Source organism: Elaeis guineensis, chromosome 10, assembly GCF_000442705.2.
Source record: "Elaeis guineensis isolate ETL-2024a chromosome 10, EG11, whole genome shotgun sequence".
NCBI classification, from domain to species: Eukaryota; Viridiplantae; Streptophyta; class Magnoliopsida; order Arecales; family Arecaceae; genus Elaeis; species Elaeis guineensis.
In genome coordinates, this window is record NC_026002.2 from 75,134,100 (window position 1) to 75,154,191 (window position 20,092).

The 20,092-nt window shown below is 38.8% G+C and overlaps 2 protein-coding genes across 5 annotated transcripts; one reads left to right on the plus strand and one right to left on the minus strand.

The window, feature by feature from the left end:
* Positions 1-8,864: 8,864 nt before the first annotated feature.
* Positions 8,865-17,107, plus strand: LOC105052223 (uncharacterized). 4 transcript variants are annotated; one of them, XR_012134919.1, is made up of 4 exons: positions 8,865-10,038; positions 14,067-14,212; positions 14,280-14,360; positions 16,787-17,107. XR_012134919.1 is itself a non-coding variant. In XM_010932961.4 (2 exons), exon 1 carries the CDS (start codon positions 9,023-9,025, stop codon positions 10,025-10,027), a length of 1,005 nt encoding a protein of 334 aa, XP_010931263.1. In that variant the 5' UTR covers positions 8,865-9,022; the 3' UTR covers positions 10,028-10,038; positions 16,787-17,107. The 4 variants fall into 4 exon arrangements, 2 of the variants coding, with proteins under 2 accessions (XP_010931263.1, XP_029122619.1); XR_012134920.1 differs by lacking the exon at positions 14,280-14,360; XM_010932961.4 differs by lacking the exons at positions 14,067-14,212; positions 14,280-14,360.
* Positions 17,108-17,514: 407 nt separating this feature from the next.
* Positions 17,515-19,124, minus strand: LOC105052224 (uncharacterized). Its single transcript, XM_010932962.4, has one exon. The coding sequence runs from the start codon at positions 19,081-19,083 to the stop codon at positions 18,427-18,429; it is 657 nt and encodes a 218-aa protein (XP_010931264.1). The 5' UTR covers positions 19,084-19,124; the 3' UTR covers positions 17,515-18,426.
* Positions 19,125-20,092: the final 968 nt, after the last annotated feature.

Sequence of the window (20,092 nt, forward strand, 5' to 3'; positions counted from 1 at the left end):
GAGATAGAGGTTTTGATTTGATAAGACTATCTCGAAAAATTTCGATGCGATCGCCAGACTCAATCTCCCATCGACCAACAACCTCAGCCACAAGCTGAGGAGATAATCAACAATCGACCAACGATGGGAGTAATCAACATGATCTCCGGACAATCAAAGAGTTGGAGGGCAACTTTCGAAGAAGAGTCGGTGAAGAAATAATGACTCGATAATGTAATTACTTTTTTAAAAGATGATGTTCGGAGAATTCAAACTTCCAATGATAATGCTGTCGTTGTTTCGACGACGATAGTAAATTATGATGTAAAAAAAATTTTAGTTGATAATGAAAGTTTAACAGACATTCTATTTTACTCGATTTTTTTTCGAATGCAACTACCGACTGATCTACTCAGGAGAGTCTCGATGTCATTAGTCGGTTTCACTGGAGATGCAGTTATTGTGGAAGGAGAAATCACTCTCTCATTAACCGTAGGAACAGAACCACAACAGAGTATTGTTCTATTGACATTCACGGTTGTCCAAGTTTTCTCGACTTATAATACCATACTTGGATGACTTGGACTTAACGCTCTGAGAACAGTAGTCTCAACATATCATCTATTGATCCAATTTTTAATAAAAAAATGGAGTCAAAGAGATGCATGGAGATCAACAACTTGTCCGACATTATTTTTTGATCTCCATACTGAATAATCAACCTGAAGACTCTTTGTCCGTTAATAAATTGGATCAAAGAGAAAATGAAAAAAAAGGTGAACCAGCCGAGCAATTAGTTTGTATCCTATTAAAAGAAGAAGATCCTGAGAAGACGGTTCAAATTGGATCGCATTTGTCTGATCCGGAGCGACAATAACTAATAAATCTATTAAGAGCAAATATTGATATTTTTGCTTGGTCGACTATTGACATGCCAGGCATCCCTCCGGAGGTAATAACCCACCGACTAAATATTGATCTAAAAGTTAAGCCGGTGAGACAAAAGAAAAGGCTTTTGCTCCCGAAAGGTAGAAGATCATCCATGAAGAAGTCGACAAGCTCCTCACGGCTAATTTCATTAGAGAAGCAAATTATCATGATTGGTTCACTAGTATAGTGATGGTGAGAAAAGCTAATAGAAAATAGAGAATCTGCATCGACTATACAAATCTAAATGAAGCCTGTCTGAAGGATAGTTTTTTTTTATCAAAGATCGATCAACTAGTTGATGCAACTTCGGGACACCGACTCTTAAGCTTCATGGACGTCTTTATTGGATATAATTAGATTCGGATGGCACCTAAAGATGAGGAGCACACAGCCTTTGTAACCGACAAAGACATCTACTGTTATAAGGTAATGCCTTTCAGTTTAAAAAATATCGAAGCCACTTACCAATGGCTAGTCAACAAAATATTCAAAGCACAAATCGGATGAAATATAGAAGTCTATGTGGATGATATACTAGTTAAAAGTCCTTAAATTTTTGATCATATTTAAGATTTGGAAAAAACCTTCAACACACTTCGACGACATCAGATAAAATTAAATCCAACCAAATATGCATTCGAAATCACTTCTGAAAATTTTTTTAGATTTTTTATATCACAACGAAGAATTGAGACCAGCCTTGAAAAAATAAAGGCTATCATCAATATGAAGCATTCAAGCTTGAAGAAAGAGATACAATAGCTCAATGGAAGGATTGCCGTACTCAGTCGATTCATCTCAAGGTCGATAGAAAGATGCTTGCTTTTTTTCAAAATCTTAAAACAACCAAAGGACTTCACATGGTCAGACGAGTGCCAACAGTCCTTCGAAGACCTAAAAAGATATTGGACATCTCCACCATTACTTACAAAATCAAAAGTCAGAAAAATTTTGTATCTCTATTTGACAACTTCAATAGAAGCAGTTAGTTCGGTACTCATCTAAGAGGATGAAAATTAAATTCAATGGTCTATTTACTACACCAACAAGGTACTTCACAATACCGAAATAAGATATTCAAAGGTGGAGAAGATGGTCTATGCTCTAATCATATCATTGCAGCGACTTCGCCCATACTTCCAAGCATATCCCATTGTTGTCTTGACAGACTAGTCGTTGAAGATAATTTTGTACCGACCTGATACTTCAGGTTGAATAGCAAAGTGGGTAATAAAACTCAATGAGTTTGACATCCAATATTGTCCACGTCTATTGATGAAGGCATAAGTGTTAGCCGACTTTATTGTTGAATGTACTATATCCTGAGGATGAATCAAATGACAAAATAAAATCAATTGAAACTCTCAAGCTTGAATCAATATCGACATGGGTGTTAGATATTGATGGAGCATCCAATGCACAGGATAGTGGAGCTGATCTCATCCTTACCAATTCTGAAGGGATGATAATTGAATATGCTCTTCGATTCAATTTTAAAGCTTCAAATAATCAAGCTGAGTATGAAGCTCTCCTAGTTGGTTTGAAGATTACTAAAGAGCTCAACATCAACAACCTGAAAGTCTTCACTGACTCACAATTGATTACTGGGCAGGTTAAGGACGAGTTTGAAGCCTGAGACCCCATTACGATGAAGTATCTTCAGAAGGCAAAAGATCTAATATCAACCCTAAAATATTTTGAGATCTTTCACATTCTAAAGATAGAAAATACTCGAGCCGACATACTTTCTTGACTCGCAACTGCTTCATTCAACTCGCTTGATCGGATATTTGTCGAATGCCTTGAACAGCCAAGTATCGATAAAGTCGAAGAAGTACTACAACTCAATGATGAGCCAAGCTGGATAGATCCAATCATCCAATACTTGATTGATGGAACTCTACCAACAGACTCTTTAGAAGCCAAACGACTCGATGGACGGTCTCACAATATATTTTGATAAATGATCAATTTTATAAAAGATCGTTCTCTCTTCTCTTACTAAAGTATTTGAGACCAATAGATGCTGACTATGCACTTAGAGAAGTACACGAAGAAATTTATGAAAATCATTTGAGGGGCAAATCTTTGGCTTACAAAATCTTACGACAAGGATATTATTGGCCCACCTTGAAGAAAAATGCAGCTAAATTCGAATGTGTGAACCATATCAGAAATATGCAAATAACAATACCAACCGATCAGCCAGTTGACATCAATTGTTACACCATGGACCTTCGCACAATGAGGAATAGACATACTTGATCTTTTTCCTCCAATATCTAGTCAAAAAAATTCATAGTAGTTGTCATTGATTACTTCACCAAATGGATGGAAGCTGAACCTCTGGTACAGATCACTGAAAATAAGATAGAAGACTTCATTCAGAAGCTAATCATATGCAGATTCGATCTACCACATATCATCATCACTGGCAATGATCGACAATTCGATAATCAGAACTTCAAAGAGTTCTATGTAAAATTCTACATTACACATAAACTCACATCAGTTGGCCATCTACAATCTAATGATAAAGTGGAAGTGACAAATCGAACAATCTTGCATGAACTCAAAAGTAGACTGAATGAAGCTAAAGGCCTTTGGGTGGAAAAACTGTATTCGATCTTATGGGCATACTAAACAACTTCTCGTATACCAATGGAAGAATCGTCATTCAATCTGACTTATAGAACAAAAGCGATGATTTCACTTGAGATCGAATTACCATCAACAAGGGTGGAACAATACAATGAGTCGAGCAATTCAGAATGTTGGAGAGCCGATCTAGACCTACTTTCAGAAGTCTGACAGCAAGCTCAAGTTCGGATGGCAGCATATCGACAAAGAGTAGTCCGATATTATAATTCAAAAGTTAAGCTGAAGGTCTTCCATCCAGAAGATCTGGTCCTAAGAAAAATAGAAGTTTTAAAACCTCTAGATCAGGAGAAATTATCTCCAAATTAAGGACTCTACAGAATAATCGAGACACTTAGATCGGATGCATATCGATTGAAAACTCTTGAGGGAACAACTATTCTTCGAACGTGGAATGTTGACAACTTAAAGATATATTATCAATAAAATTATTTATATGTATAGTGCTCCGAATAAAACATTTAATTTTAGAATCATAAAAGTTTCGACCAACTACAAAGTGATATTAGATCAATAAATGGACGGTCAATTTTTATTGACTACATTTCAATTTTTCACTATAAAAACCAACACATTGATTATATCTCAATTTTCACTATAAAAATTGATATACCGACTGCATCTCAGTACCGACTATATCTCGACTTTTCATTGTAAAAGCCGACTCTAATTGAACGATAATTTATGCCGACTTAATTTTAACTAAGTGGAATACTATGCCAATACAATCCAGATCGAATTGAAACTATACCGACTTGACTATGATCAGTAGAGAGATATTCGACTTGCCACCGTTTATCAAATAACTAGACATATTGACTTGACTACGGTCAGTCGAAGGATATTCGGCTTATCATTATCTATTCGAATACCTAAAAGATAAAGTATGTCGATTGATATTCGACTAATAAATAATTCTACAATTACTACTGAACGTTCGATTCATCGATCGATATTCGGTAGTCAAACTACGATTCTACAACATTGCAGGTACACAGAAAGGAAGAAAGAGTTTGCACTTGAAAAAATTCTTTCATTCATTAAAAGGAAAGTTACAAAAATTGAACTAAAGTTTGATTACAAAATTCTTCCAATTACAAAAAGAAAAATAAAAATACTACACTAATCACCAATCGTTGTCTTCATCTCCTTGCTCTAGCGCAGCATCAGCGACTGGGATAGCTTTTGGTGCAGTCGGTGCATCATTTTCGATCGGCATAGTGCCCTCTTCAGTAGCTTCATCTCCCAAATCAGGAGGAAGGATGCTGCTCAAGTTCAAATCTAGATATAATTTTTCGACCGCATCTCAACTGTCCTCGTACCTGATGTAGTAGGATGCATATCCATCTTTGAGAATTTCTTCCTTGAATTCTTCAAAATTTTTAAAGTTCTAGACGGCCAGACTCAGGGCTTCCCTCGCTGACTCTGCCTCAGCTTGCGCAGAGGCCGACTCAGCATCGGCTAGTGCTAGCCTTTTTAGGGTGGCCCGATGCCTTCCGTGCTTTGCTTTCAATTCTTCAATACATCCATCCCCTTCTCTCCGGAGTTGATGGATGGAGTGCTTCTTGCTCTTGATCCACGACTCAAGGGATGAGATACTTTGGTGAGCCGACTCAAGTCTGTTCTAGAAGACTGTAGGTCGGTCGTCATTTGAGAGATCTACTCTAGAAGTTTCTTCTTCCATTCAGTTGCCGTTTGGAGTTGTTCGATGGCAGTATTCTTTTCGACAGTGACAGCCACTACCTTATCCATCCACGATCAACAAAAGTTGTCAATCTTCTGATAGCCACTCTCTAGATCGTGCATGTCATGTGCCCACTGAAAGCAAAAGATAAATCAAATCAGATAAAAAAAAAGAAATATCGAAAAAACTTACCCCAAGTATTATTAGGTAAAATGAAGAAAACATCTCAGTGACACTTCGGTTCTTCCTATTCTCCCGATCAATTGGGAGAAGAGTAGCTTCGATAAGCTGCTTGGCTAATGCCAGATTGGCCAAGGCCAACTCACCCTCGCAGATCCAAATGCCAAAAAGAGTCGGAAGGCCTACAGATGATCCGTTATCGGCTAAAGTCGCTAGCGCCTTCCCCCTATCTCTGGTCAGTAGTCCTACACTTGAGAATGCTGGGAAGTCAGAGCTCGACTGCACCCGAGAATGTTCCGCTGGGGGAACGCCTAACGCAGCCACAGACTGCTCGGGTTCAGCCGTGACTCCCACTCCGGTCTAAACCTCTGCTGATGGAGCTGCTAATGGTATTGTTGCAGCTCCATCCTCTCCTACCATCCCATCTTCAGCAGACGGCACCTCAGGAAGCATTGTCGGCCTGACGCAGCTACAAACTACTCGGGTTCAGCCGTGACTCCCACTCCGATCTGAACATCTACTGATGGAGCTGCTAATGGTACTGTTGCAGCTCCATCCTCTCCTACCATCCCATCTTCAGCAGACGGTACCTCAGGAAGCGTTGTCGGGGCCGACAATGCCAAGATTGGTTCGGGAACCATCTCCGACAGAATGTCGAATTCCCTCACCAGTACCGATGGAATAGTAACCTGATCCTTCTTCGACGGTCGGGAGAATCTAGCTTCAACTGCTGCCTTCTTCTTGGCAGCATGCGAGCAGATATCAACAGCTGACACTCATGCTCTTGGCTGCATAGCTACAATCAAAACAAGGAGATTAGTATAAAGTTCAAAAATAGACGAGAAAAATAAAGTGGCCGACTATTGTATACCTAAAGAAATGATCGAACAAAGCCCGACATTGTAGAGAGCTTATTTGGTCATCAGCTCTCGTTGTGGTGGAACTATCATATCTTTCAGTCGGAGAAAATCTTTCCGATCATTGGCCTCCATCCGATTGTTCTCGTTAGGGCCAGTCCTTGGATCACCCCAGCATGAAGGAAAGTCCCAAGGAGAAGAAAAAAAGATGAAAAAAATTGATTCTTCCATCTATGAATGGACAATGGAAGATCGGTGATAAAAGAAAGGTTTTTCCTCAGGTTGAAGAATCACCGACTCTTAGCCTTCAGATGAGGATGAAAGACAAAGAAAGATCGAAAAAGGGAAAGACAAGGAACAGTCGGTATAAGCTGACACAACATAGCAAAGCTGATGATCAGCTGGATGGAATTCGGGGCCAGCTGAGCAGGACAGAGGTCATAATAATCAAGAAGATTTCAGACGAACTCCGAAATCAAGAATCGAAGACTGGTCCGAAGGTCCTCGACATAAATTGCAACCGAGTCCGGAGGAGAAAAATTCACCCGATTATCCAAAGCTGATACTGCTCCAGGATACGGTACTGTTTCCAGAGCCGTTCAACATTGAGCCTGGATAAAGAAGAAGCTTCCATTTTTCGACTCGATGGAGCTTCATCGGTCGGATTCCCCAACCGACTATCCCGAAAAGAAGAAGCTTTTCTACCAGCCATAAAAAATGGAGAACTAGAAAAAAAAAACCTAAGAAGAGAAACCTTAGAAGAAGGAAAGGGGAACTCAATCTGAGATCAAAAGTGATGCAAGAAACAGAACTCGGAGCTCCTAGTACTAAGGCGACCTTTCAGTAGAACCTTCTGTTGCAGAGGATGGCGACAAATGCAAAATAAAGTCTAGACGAAAGCGACTGTGTATATATAGGACTCCTCAACGGTCCAGATGAAATCGGTCAAATCTGGATCTCCTCAGAGTCGATGCGTGGCGACATCAAGATCGATCATTGATCGAACGGTTCGACGCATCTGCTTCCAGATCATGCCACCTCACCATATCCGCATGAACAGCTCAGGGCCAATGATATTTTGACACATGGCCAAGATCTGTTAGTCAAAATCAAATCATCTGAATTTTTTGGACGCCGAGTTGTCTTCCCAAAACAACAGCCCAATGATGATTTCACAACTATCAAAATAACAAAATAGCTGAAGATCTCTCATATTCCAAGAAGTTATTAATACCAATAACCGAGTCGGAGCTCGAAGCAGCACGTGACAACTTCTTTCGTCCAACGTGACAGACCACGTGACAATATACATGTCAGACCACCTTAGATTTGGGAGTGGGGGGCAACTAATGGGACAAGTCAACCAACCCCCGACTCTGACTCTACATCGGCCTTATGAATACAATACTCCGACTTATAATCCGCTGACCGACCGACAGTCGATTGTTCTCAACCATCAACGGACACCCACAATGATTTAGTTAATATTCGACTAATGACCATCGATATATCCAAGTTACCGACCGATGCTCATTCGGATATATCGACATATAGTCGGCTTATCTTCCCACGATCACATAAGGCCGAAATGTGTGGAACCTACATATCTAACCGTTATAAATGGTTATCAACTACGTGTCATGGTCATTAGTGGGCATAAGCAACCCATTAACTCCATGATTATGATCCGATGATTTAGTGTCATAAAAAATAGGATTATGTGCTCGACGGTTACATCTGAATCATCTATAAAAGGGAGGTAAATGAACAGTATGGGTAAGATAATTCTGGACTGAGACTCTGCCATTTCAAAATTCTTATCTGCTGTTCATTATTTTTCATTGACTTAAACATCGAAGGGTACTCGCCGGACACAATTCCGATCAATGAGGACTTCTTTTGCAAGTGCTCTTCTGTGGCGATGGATGCAACAGGAGATTGACCACAACACTGCTGTTAGGGAGCAGATAAGGCAACCATGATCTCCACGATACAAAAATCTCTTGAACAGTTGGCGTATTACGCAAAATCTGCCTCAAGTCTCGCATAATCATGTTAGTTCTTTTGCCAACCATGGCTTCGACCTCCGTCTATAGAAGGAGACAAAAAGAGGGACTCCTGATAGGTAATTTTTTCTAAGTCCTACACTCCTCTATCTGTTAGTTCTACTATCTGACTTAAGCATCGGAGGATCTCCATCGGAGCACTTTTTGATCCGAATTTTTTACAAATATACCATCTGGAGATCTTGTTCACACCTGCAACTCCAGCGAATCTGATGTCAATGAATTTTAGCATCAACAGTATATATGTATGTATGTATATACTCTGATTATTTTAGTTTGAAGGAGGGAAATGAATAGGGTGCAGCATACAAAAAATGAGTGTGGATTGATCGATCGCCGGTCGATACTTTGTCCAAAAGGGAAAACGCGTTTCGTGTAACGCTGTTCGATATTTTGATCACCGCCAAAGTCACCACGACAGCCCTTTAAAAAAATAAACGGACGGCAATGAGCCTCTCCCACAATCACCGTGTCCTCGGAGCCACGTCCTATATAAAGCAAAGAAGAACAAACCACACTGTTTCGAAAACAAAAAATATTCTCATACCCTGTGCTCCCACTTCGACCCCTGTTCTCCCAATTCGTTACCTTAACCCTCGAATTCCCCCTCTCTGAAACCCGTACCGTAGCCCTCGAATCGATCTCTGTCTCCTTCATCGGCCGCCAAGATGCCGGCGACGGCGGGAAGGGTGCGGATGCCGGCGAACAACCGGGTCCACAGCAGCGCCGCCCTCCAGACCCACGGGATCTGGCAGAGCGCCATCGGTTACGACCCCTACGCCCCCACCAATAAGGACAAGGACAGCTCCAAGGGCCACGCCGACAACTCCGGCGTGCCCGGTGACGACGGCGCCGAGAACGCCTACGCCAGCTTCCAGGGCATCCTCGCCCTCGCCCGCATCACGGGGTCCAACTCCAACGAGACCCGCAGCTCCTGCAAGAAGTGCGGCCGCGTAGGCCACCTCACATTCCAGTGTCGCAACTTCCTCAGCGTCAAGGACGACAAGGATAAGGACGCCGCTGCCCTTCAGACTGCCACAACCGTCTTCGAGAAGATCAAGAAGGCCGCTGGGAAGAAGGACGAGGAGGAGGAGAGCGAGGAGGAGGTCGACGAAGAAGAGGACAGTGAGAGCTCGGATTCTGTCGTGGACCCGGAGATTGAAAAGATCATTGCTGAGAGATTGAGAAAGAAGAAATCTTCTTCCAAGAAGAGATCGCTGGCGGAAGAAGACTCTGGGGAGGAGAAGAAGGGGAGTCGAAGGAGGAGAGGGAGGTCCAAGAAGAGGAGCGGGAAGAGGTCGAGCCGGAGTGATGAGACTGATACCGAGGAGGAGGATAGGAGGAGGGAGAAGAGAAGGAGGCACAGACGTTTGTATGATGATGAGGAAGAGGAGGATGGGGGCCATAGGCACAGGAAGAGTAGGAAGGAGAAGAAGAGGCGTAGAAGCCATCATAAGAGGGATGAGTCCAATGATGAGTCATCAGAAGAGTCTGATAGTGATGGATCACTGGATGATTGGAAGAAGTCCAGCAGGCACCACGAGTACCGGAGGAAGAGGAGTGCTGCTTCCTCTGAAAGTAGTGGATTGGATGATGAAGAGTCTCGTGGAAGAAAGGGGAGGAAGCGGTCCGAGGACAGTAGCAGGAACCATAAGCATAAAGAGAAGGATTGAACAAGGCAATGGTAATTACCGTGTGTCATTGATGCAACCTTTCCATTGCTATTAATGCGGATTGTCTATTCTCTTCAAGCTTACATTTTTAGACAATACTGTTCACTATGATTTCCAGTGTGCTTGTAGTTTATAAATGTAATGTGATGGTTGTCATAATCTGCTAATGCTGATCCTTGCTATTGTCTACCCTGGTACAGTCAAGCTTATTTATTTTTATTCTTGCATTCATTATTGTAGTGATTATAAGAGCTTGTGTTGCTATAGCCGTGTTCTAGAAAATCCTTAGGGCTCATGTTTACTATATTCTCTCCTGGTATTTTATCAAATATCAAATTTAGCCTTCTTTGTCTTGCAACATTTATTTTTTGCAATTGTAAGAGCTCTTCCACCTATGCAATGTTATAGAACCTCTGAATTTGCATGGTGATAATTCGTGATATTATCGTTAGGACATCGTGATTATCAAATTAAATCTGATTTCTAAAAGATATTAAAAATACGTATAAAGTAGCGAGTCGGGTCGAATTCATAGAGAAGGCAGTGCTTTGATTTGATAAGACAGTGCTTTGATTTGATAACTTTGATTTTTATAAAAAGAAAAAAAAAGATTTTGAAAACAGAATTATAAACAGAAGACAAAAATTAAACGGTGTAGAAAAATAAACTTGGTATTAAGATCTACTATTTAGATCTTAGCTTATACTTGCAATAAAAATAAAGAATAAAAATTTAAAGAGCATAAAAATAAATTGGTATTAAGATCTACTAACTAGATCTTAGCATCTACTTGTAATAAAAATAAAGAGTAGAAATTTAAAAGTACAATAAAATAAATTTTACATTTATTAAAATTAAAATTCAATTACAAAAAATTTAAAAAAAATAATAAAATAAAATAAAATAAAATAAAATAAAACTGTAACAAAGATCTGAAGTTGATCGGCACAGTCTCGTTGGGAAGATGGTTGATGACCTCTCCTTCTTTCAAACTTCGTAGAGCAAACTGGGCTTCTCTCCTTCTTCTCTTTGGATCCCTACATTTTTTTATTTTTTTCTAATTTTTTTCTACTATTTTTCTGCTTTTTCTTTTGTTCCCGAACCTCCTTATTTATAGGTGAATTTTTTTTCTTTTTTTGATAGAAAATGAAGTCCCAAAATCCCTCAAAAACGTGTCCAACCTGTGTCACAGCTTTTTGGCCGTCGGATGGCGTTTGGACGCTCCAGATCTCGCCGAAATTCACCGCATCAGGCCTTATCAAAGTCGGATTCGATATCATCCGTCCGATCTTGCATCAGATTAGCTCTGGACTGTCGGATGGCACCAAAAACAAATCCTTCTGTTTAGTTTTCCCATCGGCAACGAACCAAGACCGTCCGATCTCGCTTCGGATTGCTTGGAGCCGTCAGATCGCATGTTAGGAGTGGGCCACCATTGATGGATATGGGAAGGAGCTCCCTCAGCCGTCCGATTGCGTGTTCAATGCCTCTCAACCGTTCGATCGCACAAAAACTCAGCCGCCCTCTCATAAACCGTGACAAAGATCGGGTGATTTTTTTTGTGGACCGTGATTTTGATCCTATGGACCAAGCGATCGGTCCACCGTACATCGGGCGATCGGTTTAAATTAATTTGGGCTGGTTTGATTTGACTTTTGGGCCAATTTTGAGTCTATTTTCAATTTGGATTTGAGTCTTTATTCTGGATTCGTTTTAAGTCTGATTTGCTCTAAATTTTCTTCATTTTAACCTACAAATCGGGCTCTTTTTATTGGCGATCATATTTTTTGCAAAAGATAAATAAAAGCGTCAATTCTTAAGGAATAAATATAAATTATTGTATAAATTAATGCTTTTATTGATATATTTTCAGTACTCATCACATAGTCATCATGAAATTTAGTCAGCTGGTCAACAACTAAATAAGTGTGCTTAAAGTGAAGTGGTGTTCCATAATCAGTCATGCATGTGAATAGGGTTATCCTTATATTGAAGAAGGATCTTTATTTTTTTAATAATTAACATAATAATCTAAGCCAAAAGGAGAATATCATGCTCAGAGGTATGCGTTATCTGATTTTAGATCAGGTCTACATTTTTCTCTGAAAACTGAAATCTCAAAACATAATTTTAGATCCAAGGATAGAAAATGAACATTGATCCATGAGAGTCTATTCTATGGTAGAAAATGAGAATAGTACTCAATGCTTGAGAGGTACCATACACAATCAAAAGAACTAAAACCTTGTCTTATACTCTGATAGCCTCTTAAAAATGAACACATGGAAATTCTATAGCAATTGGTAAGTTTCTAGATATAGCTTGAATGTGCAAGGCCATTAAAACAAGTCTCAAACTAGCAATGTTATTATGCTCAACTCAACTAGCATTGTTTCTAATGATTTTAGGTGGCAGCAGATTTATCACTATAGGGTCACTGGGTGCTTAGGTGCTGGGTAGGCATCCAGAGGTCATGGCAGTCTAAAAATTATAAACTAAAAAAGTTAAATAATGACTTAGGAAAAATGTAAATCAAATAGTTATAATCTAGAAAAATGAAACGGTAAATACTAATTCAAATTAAATGTAGCAAGTCAATATCAATTACACCTGGCAACATTGAATACTACTTCATAAATTCATCTCATCCTTCGTACTGAAACTTGTAGTAGTAAGGTTGGCACCGAGGTAGCCCTTTAACGATCCAAGATGGCAGTTTTTCGAAACATCGCAAACTACTTTATCATTAAGGGCTTTCTAAATATGATTCTTAAGGCCACCAAAAAACTCCAAAATGTTGCCCACCCAAATAAAACAAACTCTAGTTTGATCCACCTACATCCCTCCCCTCTGCTTGAGGGATCTTCTGAACAAATAGTCATATGCTTAAAATGGATGGCATCTATTCATATCATGTTATAGTTTTTAACTCATCTTATTAGTTATGACTGGAATATTTTTATTCCAGCTATAGTATTTCAATCTTGGCCGAACTTGATTCTGTATAAGCTTCAACAATTTTGGCAAATTTTTGTCAGAACTAGCTGGTTTCAATTCTTCTTTGTTGGTTTCCATGGAATAACTAGTGGTTAAATTCGATGTATATGTTTGTCCTTCCCTCCTCCTGAATAATGGGGAAATATACTTTTGTAAACAAAAAAAAAAACTAAATATTTTGAGTTGAGAAATGTGTTTTTTTATCACATTTCAGCAATATACAAATGTATTTGAACTATTGTTTGTATTTGGGCGATAAATTGTTGATAGCAAACCTTCCTTCTTTTTTTTTTTTTCTAACTGTTGCATTTAAAAAATTGAAGTGAGTGATGGGTTAAGTTTGAACATTATTACAAATGTGATATTTAAGATTTCCACTGTATATATGTCTTTGGTAATACTAATATTTGTTATTTGGACTTGAATTATATATTTGGTGCATTAGATGCTAAGTAGTATATTACACTTCAAAAGGATGTTTGCTCTATTTCTTTTGGCCTTCACAAGTTTTTATTGTTTTTCTTGTGCATTTTTCAGAAATTTTAGATAATCTTCACATTTTTTTAAAAGATTACAAATCATTTGAACTATACAAAATATGCTGAATGCCCCAAACAATGGAAAAGGCACTAGAAACATATCTAAAAAACCTTCTTGAATTTCCACCTAGATTTTTTCTTTAAAAATCTCTTACATTTCAGTTTCATCATATTTTGGCCAAAAGTTAAGCTGAATTCATCAAAATTGGTGAATAGACCTCCAGCTGAAATCAGAAGTGGAACTGGGTTTTGGATCATAGTAAAAAAATTGATTCCTTAAACCCTTTCCACTGTATCAGAAGGCTTCTCATTTGTAAAATAAAAGATAACCATAATTCAAATATTTACTTAATAAAAGAAATAGAAGAAATTGCAATGCATAATATCTTATCTTCCTTTTCAATATCAGTTTGCCTTTATTATGTTCAAGTTGCCTCCAGATCCATGTGATTTCGAGTTATGATGCTGACATTTTCATATTCAAAACTTAATAATGAATGCAGTTATCAAACGATTGGATTAATAATGGAATGATGCAAGCTCCTTTGCTTATGTTGCTTATAATCAAATGATAATACATCAGAAGGTCACATGGGCTACATAGGAGGTCATATGTATGACATAGGTGAATCAGCTAAAATGGATCCAGGTATTGCTCAACAACCATCATTGAAGGCACAAAAGTTGCCCCATTAATATAATAGTATTTGCAACAGATACTCTTGGATGAAGTCTCTATCAAATGGATCTTGTGGATCTTTAAGGATTCCTTCTGGAAGTTTTGTACTCACAAATAGGTAAAGATGATGACTGGTTTGGGAATTTGATGCATTTATGTCAGATGGCCCTCTTTTCACTTAGTCTTCAACTTTATTTTTTCATGGCATAAAGCTGCCATATAACTCTTGCAAGCGAAAAATGTACATGGTTTTTTACGCTTAACTCATCATGGAAGTATTACTCCATCTTGCGTCTCTGCATGGACACATTTTGGAAGATAATGCTATTGGGTTTATATGTTAAAAATTTAATTAATTCATGACAACCTGTTAGATAGATTTTAGTGAGCATATACTATCGGTAAAATGATTTACGTTTGAAAATATTTCCAATTTTTTAATTTCTTGCAATTTAATGAAAAGTCGAACCTTCACTTGCAAATAGTAAATTGTTGTACTTATTGGAGGCATAAAACTACAAATTTTGTTAATTAGTACCAGTGGCACAACTTTCCATACAGTGTTTTGGGTTGGTAGAGTATCCATCACCCGGAAGACATCGAACTTAGAACCAATTTCAATTGCTTAATTTTAGCCATTGTTTGTATTACTGTTTTTTTATCGATTTTTTTTTTTTATAAAATTTTTCCATTATTTATAAAAAGATCAACTATATCTTCATCTGCTTTACTGACGTGTTTAGGTTCAAAGAACTTACATCTTTGTTCCTTTTGGTAACCTACCTATCATTTTGCAAAAGTTAGTTCAGTGAAAATAGGACATTCAAAGGAAAATTAAGGTTTTTTTAGTTTTTGTTCTGTGAAAAACTTAAATGACAACTTAGAACCAGAAGTTTATTTGGAACGATTTGTAAACCAGATGTGGTTTGTGAACTACATTGACTACATCATGTCTTATTTGCTTTTTTTTTTTTTACTGTAATGCTCTAAGCTACAAGAAATGGTGAGTTAAACTTGAGACTAATCATTAAGTGCTACAAGATAGTTTCCTCACATTAAAATCTGGATGATGGTATGTGTTATCTTCAACTATTCATCAGTCAACCTTCCCATGTAGTGTCTCTTGTTAATTATCCTTTTGAAGGAAATCATGCCATATACACTATCATCTGATCTTATCCACTTTTCTTCTAGTTCTGCTCTATGAGGTCGTTGCTTTAAGTCAATGAAGCTTCTCACTGTTTGTTCATGGCTTGAGATCTTCATTCATCATTTGGCAACGCTATCTTGTTTAGTGTTATTTTACTGAGTTCGTGAAATCAATCAGTTGTGAGAAAATTATTAGTTTGATCTTGCATTAGAGTTCTCCTGCAATTATCTCCTTGTATCTGAGGTTGAAATTGTTCATGTACATGATTGAATTGAATCCATGTGGAGACAAGCTTCCTTCTGGCTTATGTTGGTTCAAATAAATATACTTCACATCTGTGACAAGCACCACTTTGGAGTTGAAAACTTGTGTTTAAGAGCTTCCAGCATGCCCCTCCCCCCCTCCTCTCTCTCTCTCTCTAGCACTCGTCCTCAAGTTATTTTATTTTGGATTTATTTCTATTGAAAGGAGTTCCTTTAGGTGCAGCCGTGTAAAGCATTATACCATGACTTGTCCGGTTTGTAGGGAAATTTCAAACTAGAGAAGTTGGAATTATTGCTTTTATTTATTTATTTTTAAGTTTGCATTTCTTCCTATTGTATTTGAAAATGTAAATTAAAAAAAATTGCTCATCTAAGAAGTTATAGGACAACCAAGTGGCATTTATTTTGCATCTTTATATAACAACATACAAAAAGTTGAAACATGATGATCCTGTTTCTTTGATATCATTTGATCTTTACTATTGCATCTGTTCTTTGCATTTGTGATTTACGTGGTTGTAATTCACATAGATTATAAATGGTTTCTAAGTTCCTTTCAACTTCATGTTTTAAACCCCCTTAATTTACATACATCGATATTTTTTGGTAGGAGAAAAACTTGAACCAGAAGTCTTTGAACATAAATATAGTACCAGTTCATGATGCATATTTATCATTGATGAAATTGTTGCTTTCAGTTGCTTAGTTACGCTATAATGCACCCAAGTGACCGAGCAGTGTTACCAGGACCCTTGTGATTGGCGTCCAAAAAGTGACGATCTGGCAAGTCACATAATCAGGCTGATCCCGTATGGATTGTTTATGATTTTATACAATGTAGTTGGTGGGGTTGGGACACACTGGTGCATAGCAAAGCATCTCTTTTATAAAGTCAAAAGTTTGATGCCAGCACATCATGACCCAATTTTGTTTACTATCTCATGGATTGCTTCTTGGAGAATAGGTCATCTAAGCTGTTGTTCTTGCTTATAAGTTGTATATGAGGCAAATCATTGTAGATGGTGCAGTATCCTCAGATTTGATTGTTTCACAGTGGACCTTATCTGTACTGTGTTCAACTTGGTATACATGCGAAGGTTTGATGATTATCATGTTTAATGCTTTTTTCAGGTGAATTATCAGTGGCATCTGTAAAGTTCCTCTCAGCTGAAGATATTGCCGGTTTAGGATCCTATAAGCTGTTTAGCTCACAGGGATTTGCAGGTCTGGCTTCGAAAAGAATTTGTAGCCTTGCTTCGTATCAGTGGGAATAAAAGATGTCAAGTACCTGTCGCATATAGGTACCTTTGGCAGCCTGATGATATATTTGTGATGAGATACCCCAGGAAACCTTTTCCAATTTGTTGCTTGTTTGATTTGTGATATTCTTAACCCTTCCTGTTCAACATTGTTTTAAAATGTTTTAATTGACATTACTGCTGGTGTTTCTTATGTACTCACTGGATAGCCCGAAGGTGAGTGAGCCGTGTGCCCTTGTTTTAATTGAAATAGTTGGTATTTGAGTTTAATTTAAAAATGCTTTTTATTAGAAACAAAAATAAATTTTCAAAATAGTATTTATTTACTAACAAGTAATTGATGTATCTCTTGTTTATATGTTATTATATATTTATTCTCATTCATGGATACAAATTTGTGCATATAATAATCATGGACCTAAATTTGGATTTAGAAGGCACCTTGTATTTGAGAAAATCAGCGGACAACTTATCGTGAAATGATCAGTTGAATGGTTGAATTAATATCGGACTCTGCATCTATTCCTTGAAATAATATAAGCCCTTTCTCCCTTCCCAAAAAATATAACTTTTTCCTTTTTTAAAAAAAAAAACTGATCCAGCCATTTATGCACCACCGGTGGGCTCTACGTCGCACATGAACACAGTGGCGCACAGGTGCTAAAGCATGTATTTTTGCGCGCGAACCTAGTAGTTATTTTATGATGCCAGTTTTGAAAGAGTGGAGAGAGGGGGAGAGAGTTGGGGTTGGGTCCCGGGCGTGGTCAAAGCGGCATAAATTTGCAGGTACGTCTGTCTCTTTGGTAAACTGAAGGGTCAAAATTGGGAACATAGCTGGTCGGGTTTGGGCCGCCTTCATTGCTTTTCGCATGATGGAAGCCATTTTCCTCACACTTTCCCTTCCTAACAAAAAGAAACAGCACCACAAGATTCCTGTGACCGCTCCCTACCTAAATCATCTTCCTCAAAGATTATGTATTAGGTCACTTTCACCCCCAAGGGATTCTGTTCCCACCACCAAGAACAAAATTTAGGTACACAACAGAAATTAAAGGATTAAAATCACTTTATGGTGAGAGAGAATTAACGATGAGCTTAATTTTTCCCCCATGATAATAATACTTCCAATATTACGAGCACCAGCGGCCAGCCCCAGGAAGAGTGAATATTTACCGTCAGGTAAAACACGACCGACAAGCAATTCTCATGTATTGAAGAAAATGAACCAAAATACTGTCGAGGCTCAAATGTTTACAGACAAAAGAGGACGAGTTTTGTGTAAATCGACTCATACACAACTCTCTGCACCCTGTACCGGAGAAAAAAGACTCTACAGTTTACAAACACTTGATCAATGCATCGCGAAAAGAGGGACAGACGAAGGTGCATTGAAAAAATTAAACAATCTCAAGATGTTCAAATTACCTCCTTAGTTGGTCAAATAACTCAAAGAAAATTGTGAAAAAGAAGATCAGACTGATGTTACCTTAGAGAGAAACCAAGGGGAAAGGCTCAATGCGCCATGGCGACCGGCGGTGGGAAAGTGATGCTCCGGAGGCTGGGCAACGCAAGCATTGCTGTGTGGTCCAAGAAATCTTTTAGAGCCACCACCGCCTCCAGAATGCTCCTCAAATCATCAGCGCATGAGAAGCCGGCGGCGCCCAGCCGCCGCACAGCATAAACGTAGAAGGTGAGACATCCTTTCCTGAACTTGAACCGTGCCATCTCGCATCCCGAGAGCCCCCGAATGAGCTTCTTATTGACATCACCCAGAGGAATCATGGGTGGCCAGAGCTGGTCTACGGCTGACTTCATACTCTCGGACTCGAAGATGAAGAGAACCACCTTGGACTTGTTGGTGCCGAGGCCGAGGGTGAGCGTGTGCCATGCATGGTGTGCTAAGATGGTGAAGTTGGTGGGCAAGTAAGTGGTGGTTGAAGGGAAAGGAAGGGCCTGGCACTGGCTCAGGAAGGAAGGGGGGATGTCGAGGAGGCGTAGCAGTTCCAGCGGCGTGGCTCGCCGGACGGTGAACGACTTGACGACGAATTGGCCGCCGAAGCGGATGCCTTTGACATCGGAGGTTGGCTTGAAGTGAGGGTCCGAGGTGGATTTGTTGGGCTGTTGTTGTTGTTGATTTTGGTGTTGGTGTTTCTTCTTCTCCTCAACCATGTTGATGGTTTTGGTCTTTGGTGGTTGGAGTAGCGCTTTGTGCTGCCTGTGGACTAAAAGGTTATAATGAGGTTGCCAAACTTCTTTTTCTTGCTTTGTTTTTTTTTTTTTTTTTTTGGTGCTACGTCACACCATCACACCATAGTCAAAAGGGAAGCACCATCCACTTTGTATATTGTGGGTGACTTGTTTTCTTTTGATTTGGTGATAAGAAAGCCCGGATGTGGATGGTGGGTACTCGCTTTTTTAATTCTTTTTGATTCCTTGGCCATTGATTATAATGGCTGTTGCACAGCTTGCAAAAATTATGTGATAGATTTGTAATTGGTTCTCACATTAACCCTACATGTAATTATCCATCATAATATCTCTGCCATGTCTCACAAGTAAGTTATGAATACTAAAAATTGAAAGCACACCAGCAACGACACATAAATGCTCATCAAAATCAGCACCTGGCTTGGTAATTCCAAGCGACGCGAAAATCTTTGATGAGATGAAGGAAATTACAATTCTTCATCAATCTTGTATGTGTAATAGAAAAATAAAATGTCACCACTAAACTTGACCTTGACGGTCATATACTAGCTCACTGGCTGGTTATAATTGCAGGAAGAAGTAGACCAGAGACTGATCAACTACTTTCTTTGTTTGATGCTTCAAGAATTGGAAGGTATATCATGCTTACATCATTACATGAGCTAAGCTTTCGTTGATGGTACAGATGGGCTGCACCAACCACTGCTTGCTGTATGATACTTCGACACATCGAATAAATGTATCATCTCTTTTCATTGTATTGGCTTTCAGCCGGCAGCTGCACAGGTTTCAGGTATCAATGTATGCTCTAATTTGGTTTCATATGCAACAGGACAAGGTTCAGCTTTTGGTGTCTCTGTGATTCTGCTATTTCTTTGTGCTAACAGATTGACCTTAAATAATGGATGTCCTTAGTCGCCACAGGCATTTTCTAAATTAATAATATGAAATCTCCCTCGTAATGTCTCCC

Excerpts from the sequence above, each read along its gene's own strand:
- LOC105052224 (XM_010932962.4), bottom strand. The coding sequence starts at position 19,083 with ATGGTTGAGGAGAAGAAGAAACACCAACACCAAAATCAACAACAACAA.
- LOC105052223 (XM_010932961.4), top strand. The coding sequence starts at position 9,023 with ATGCCGGCGACGGCGGGAAGGGTGCGGATGCCGGCGAACAACCGGGTC.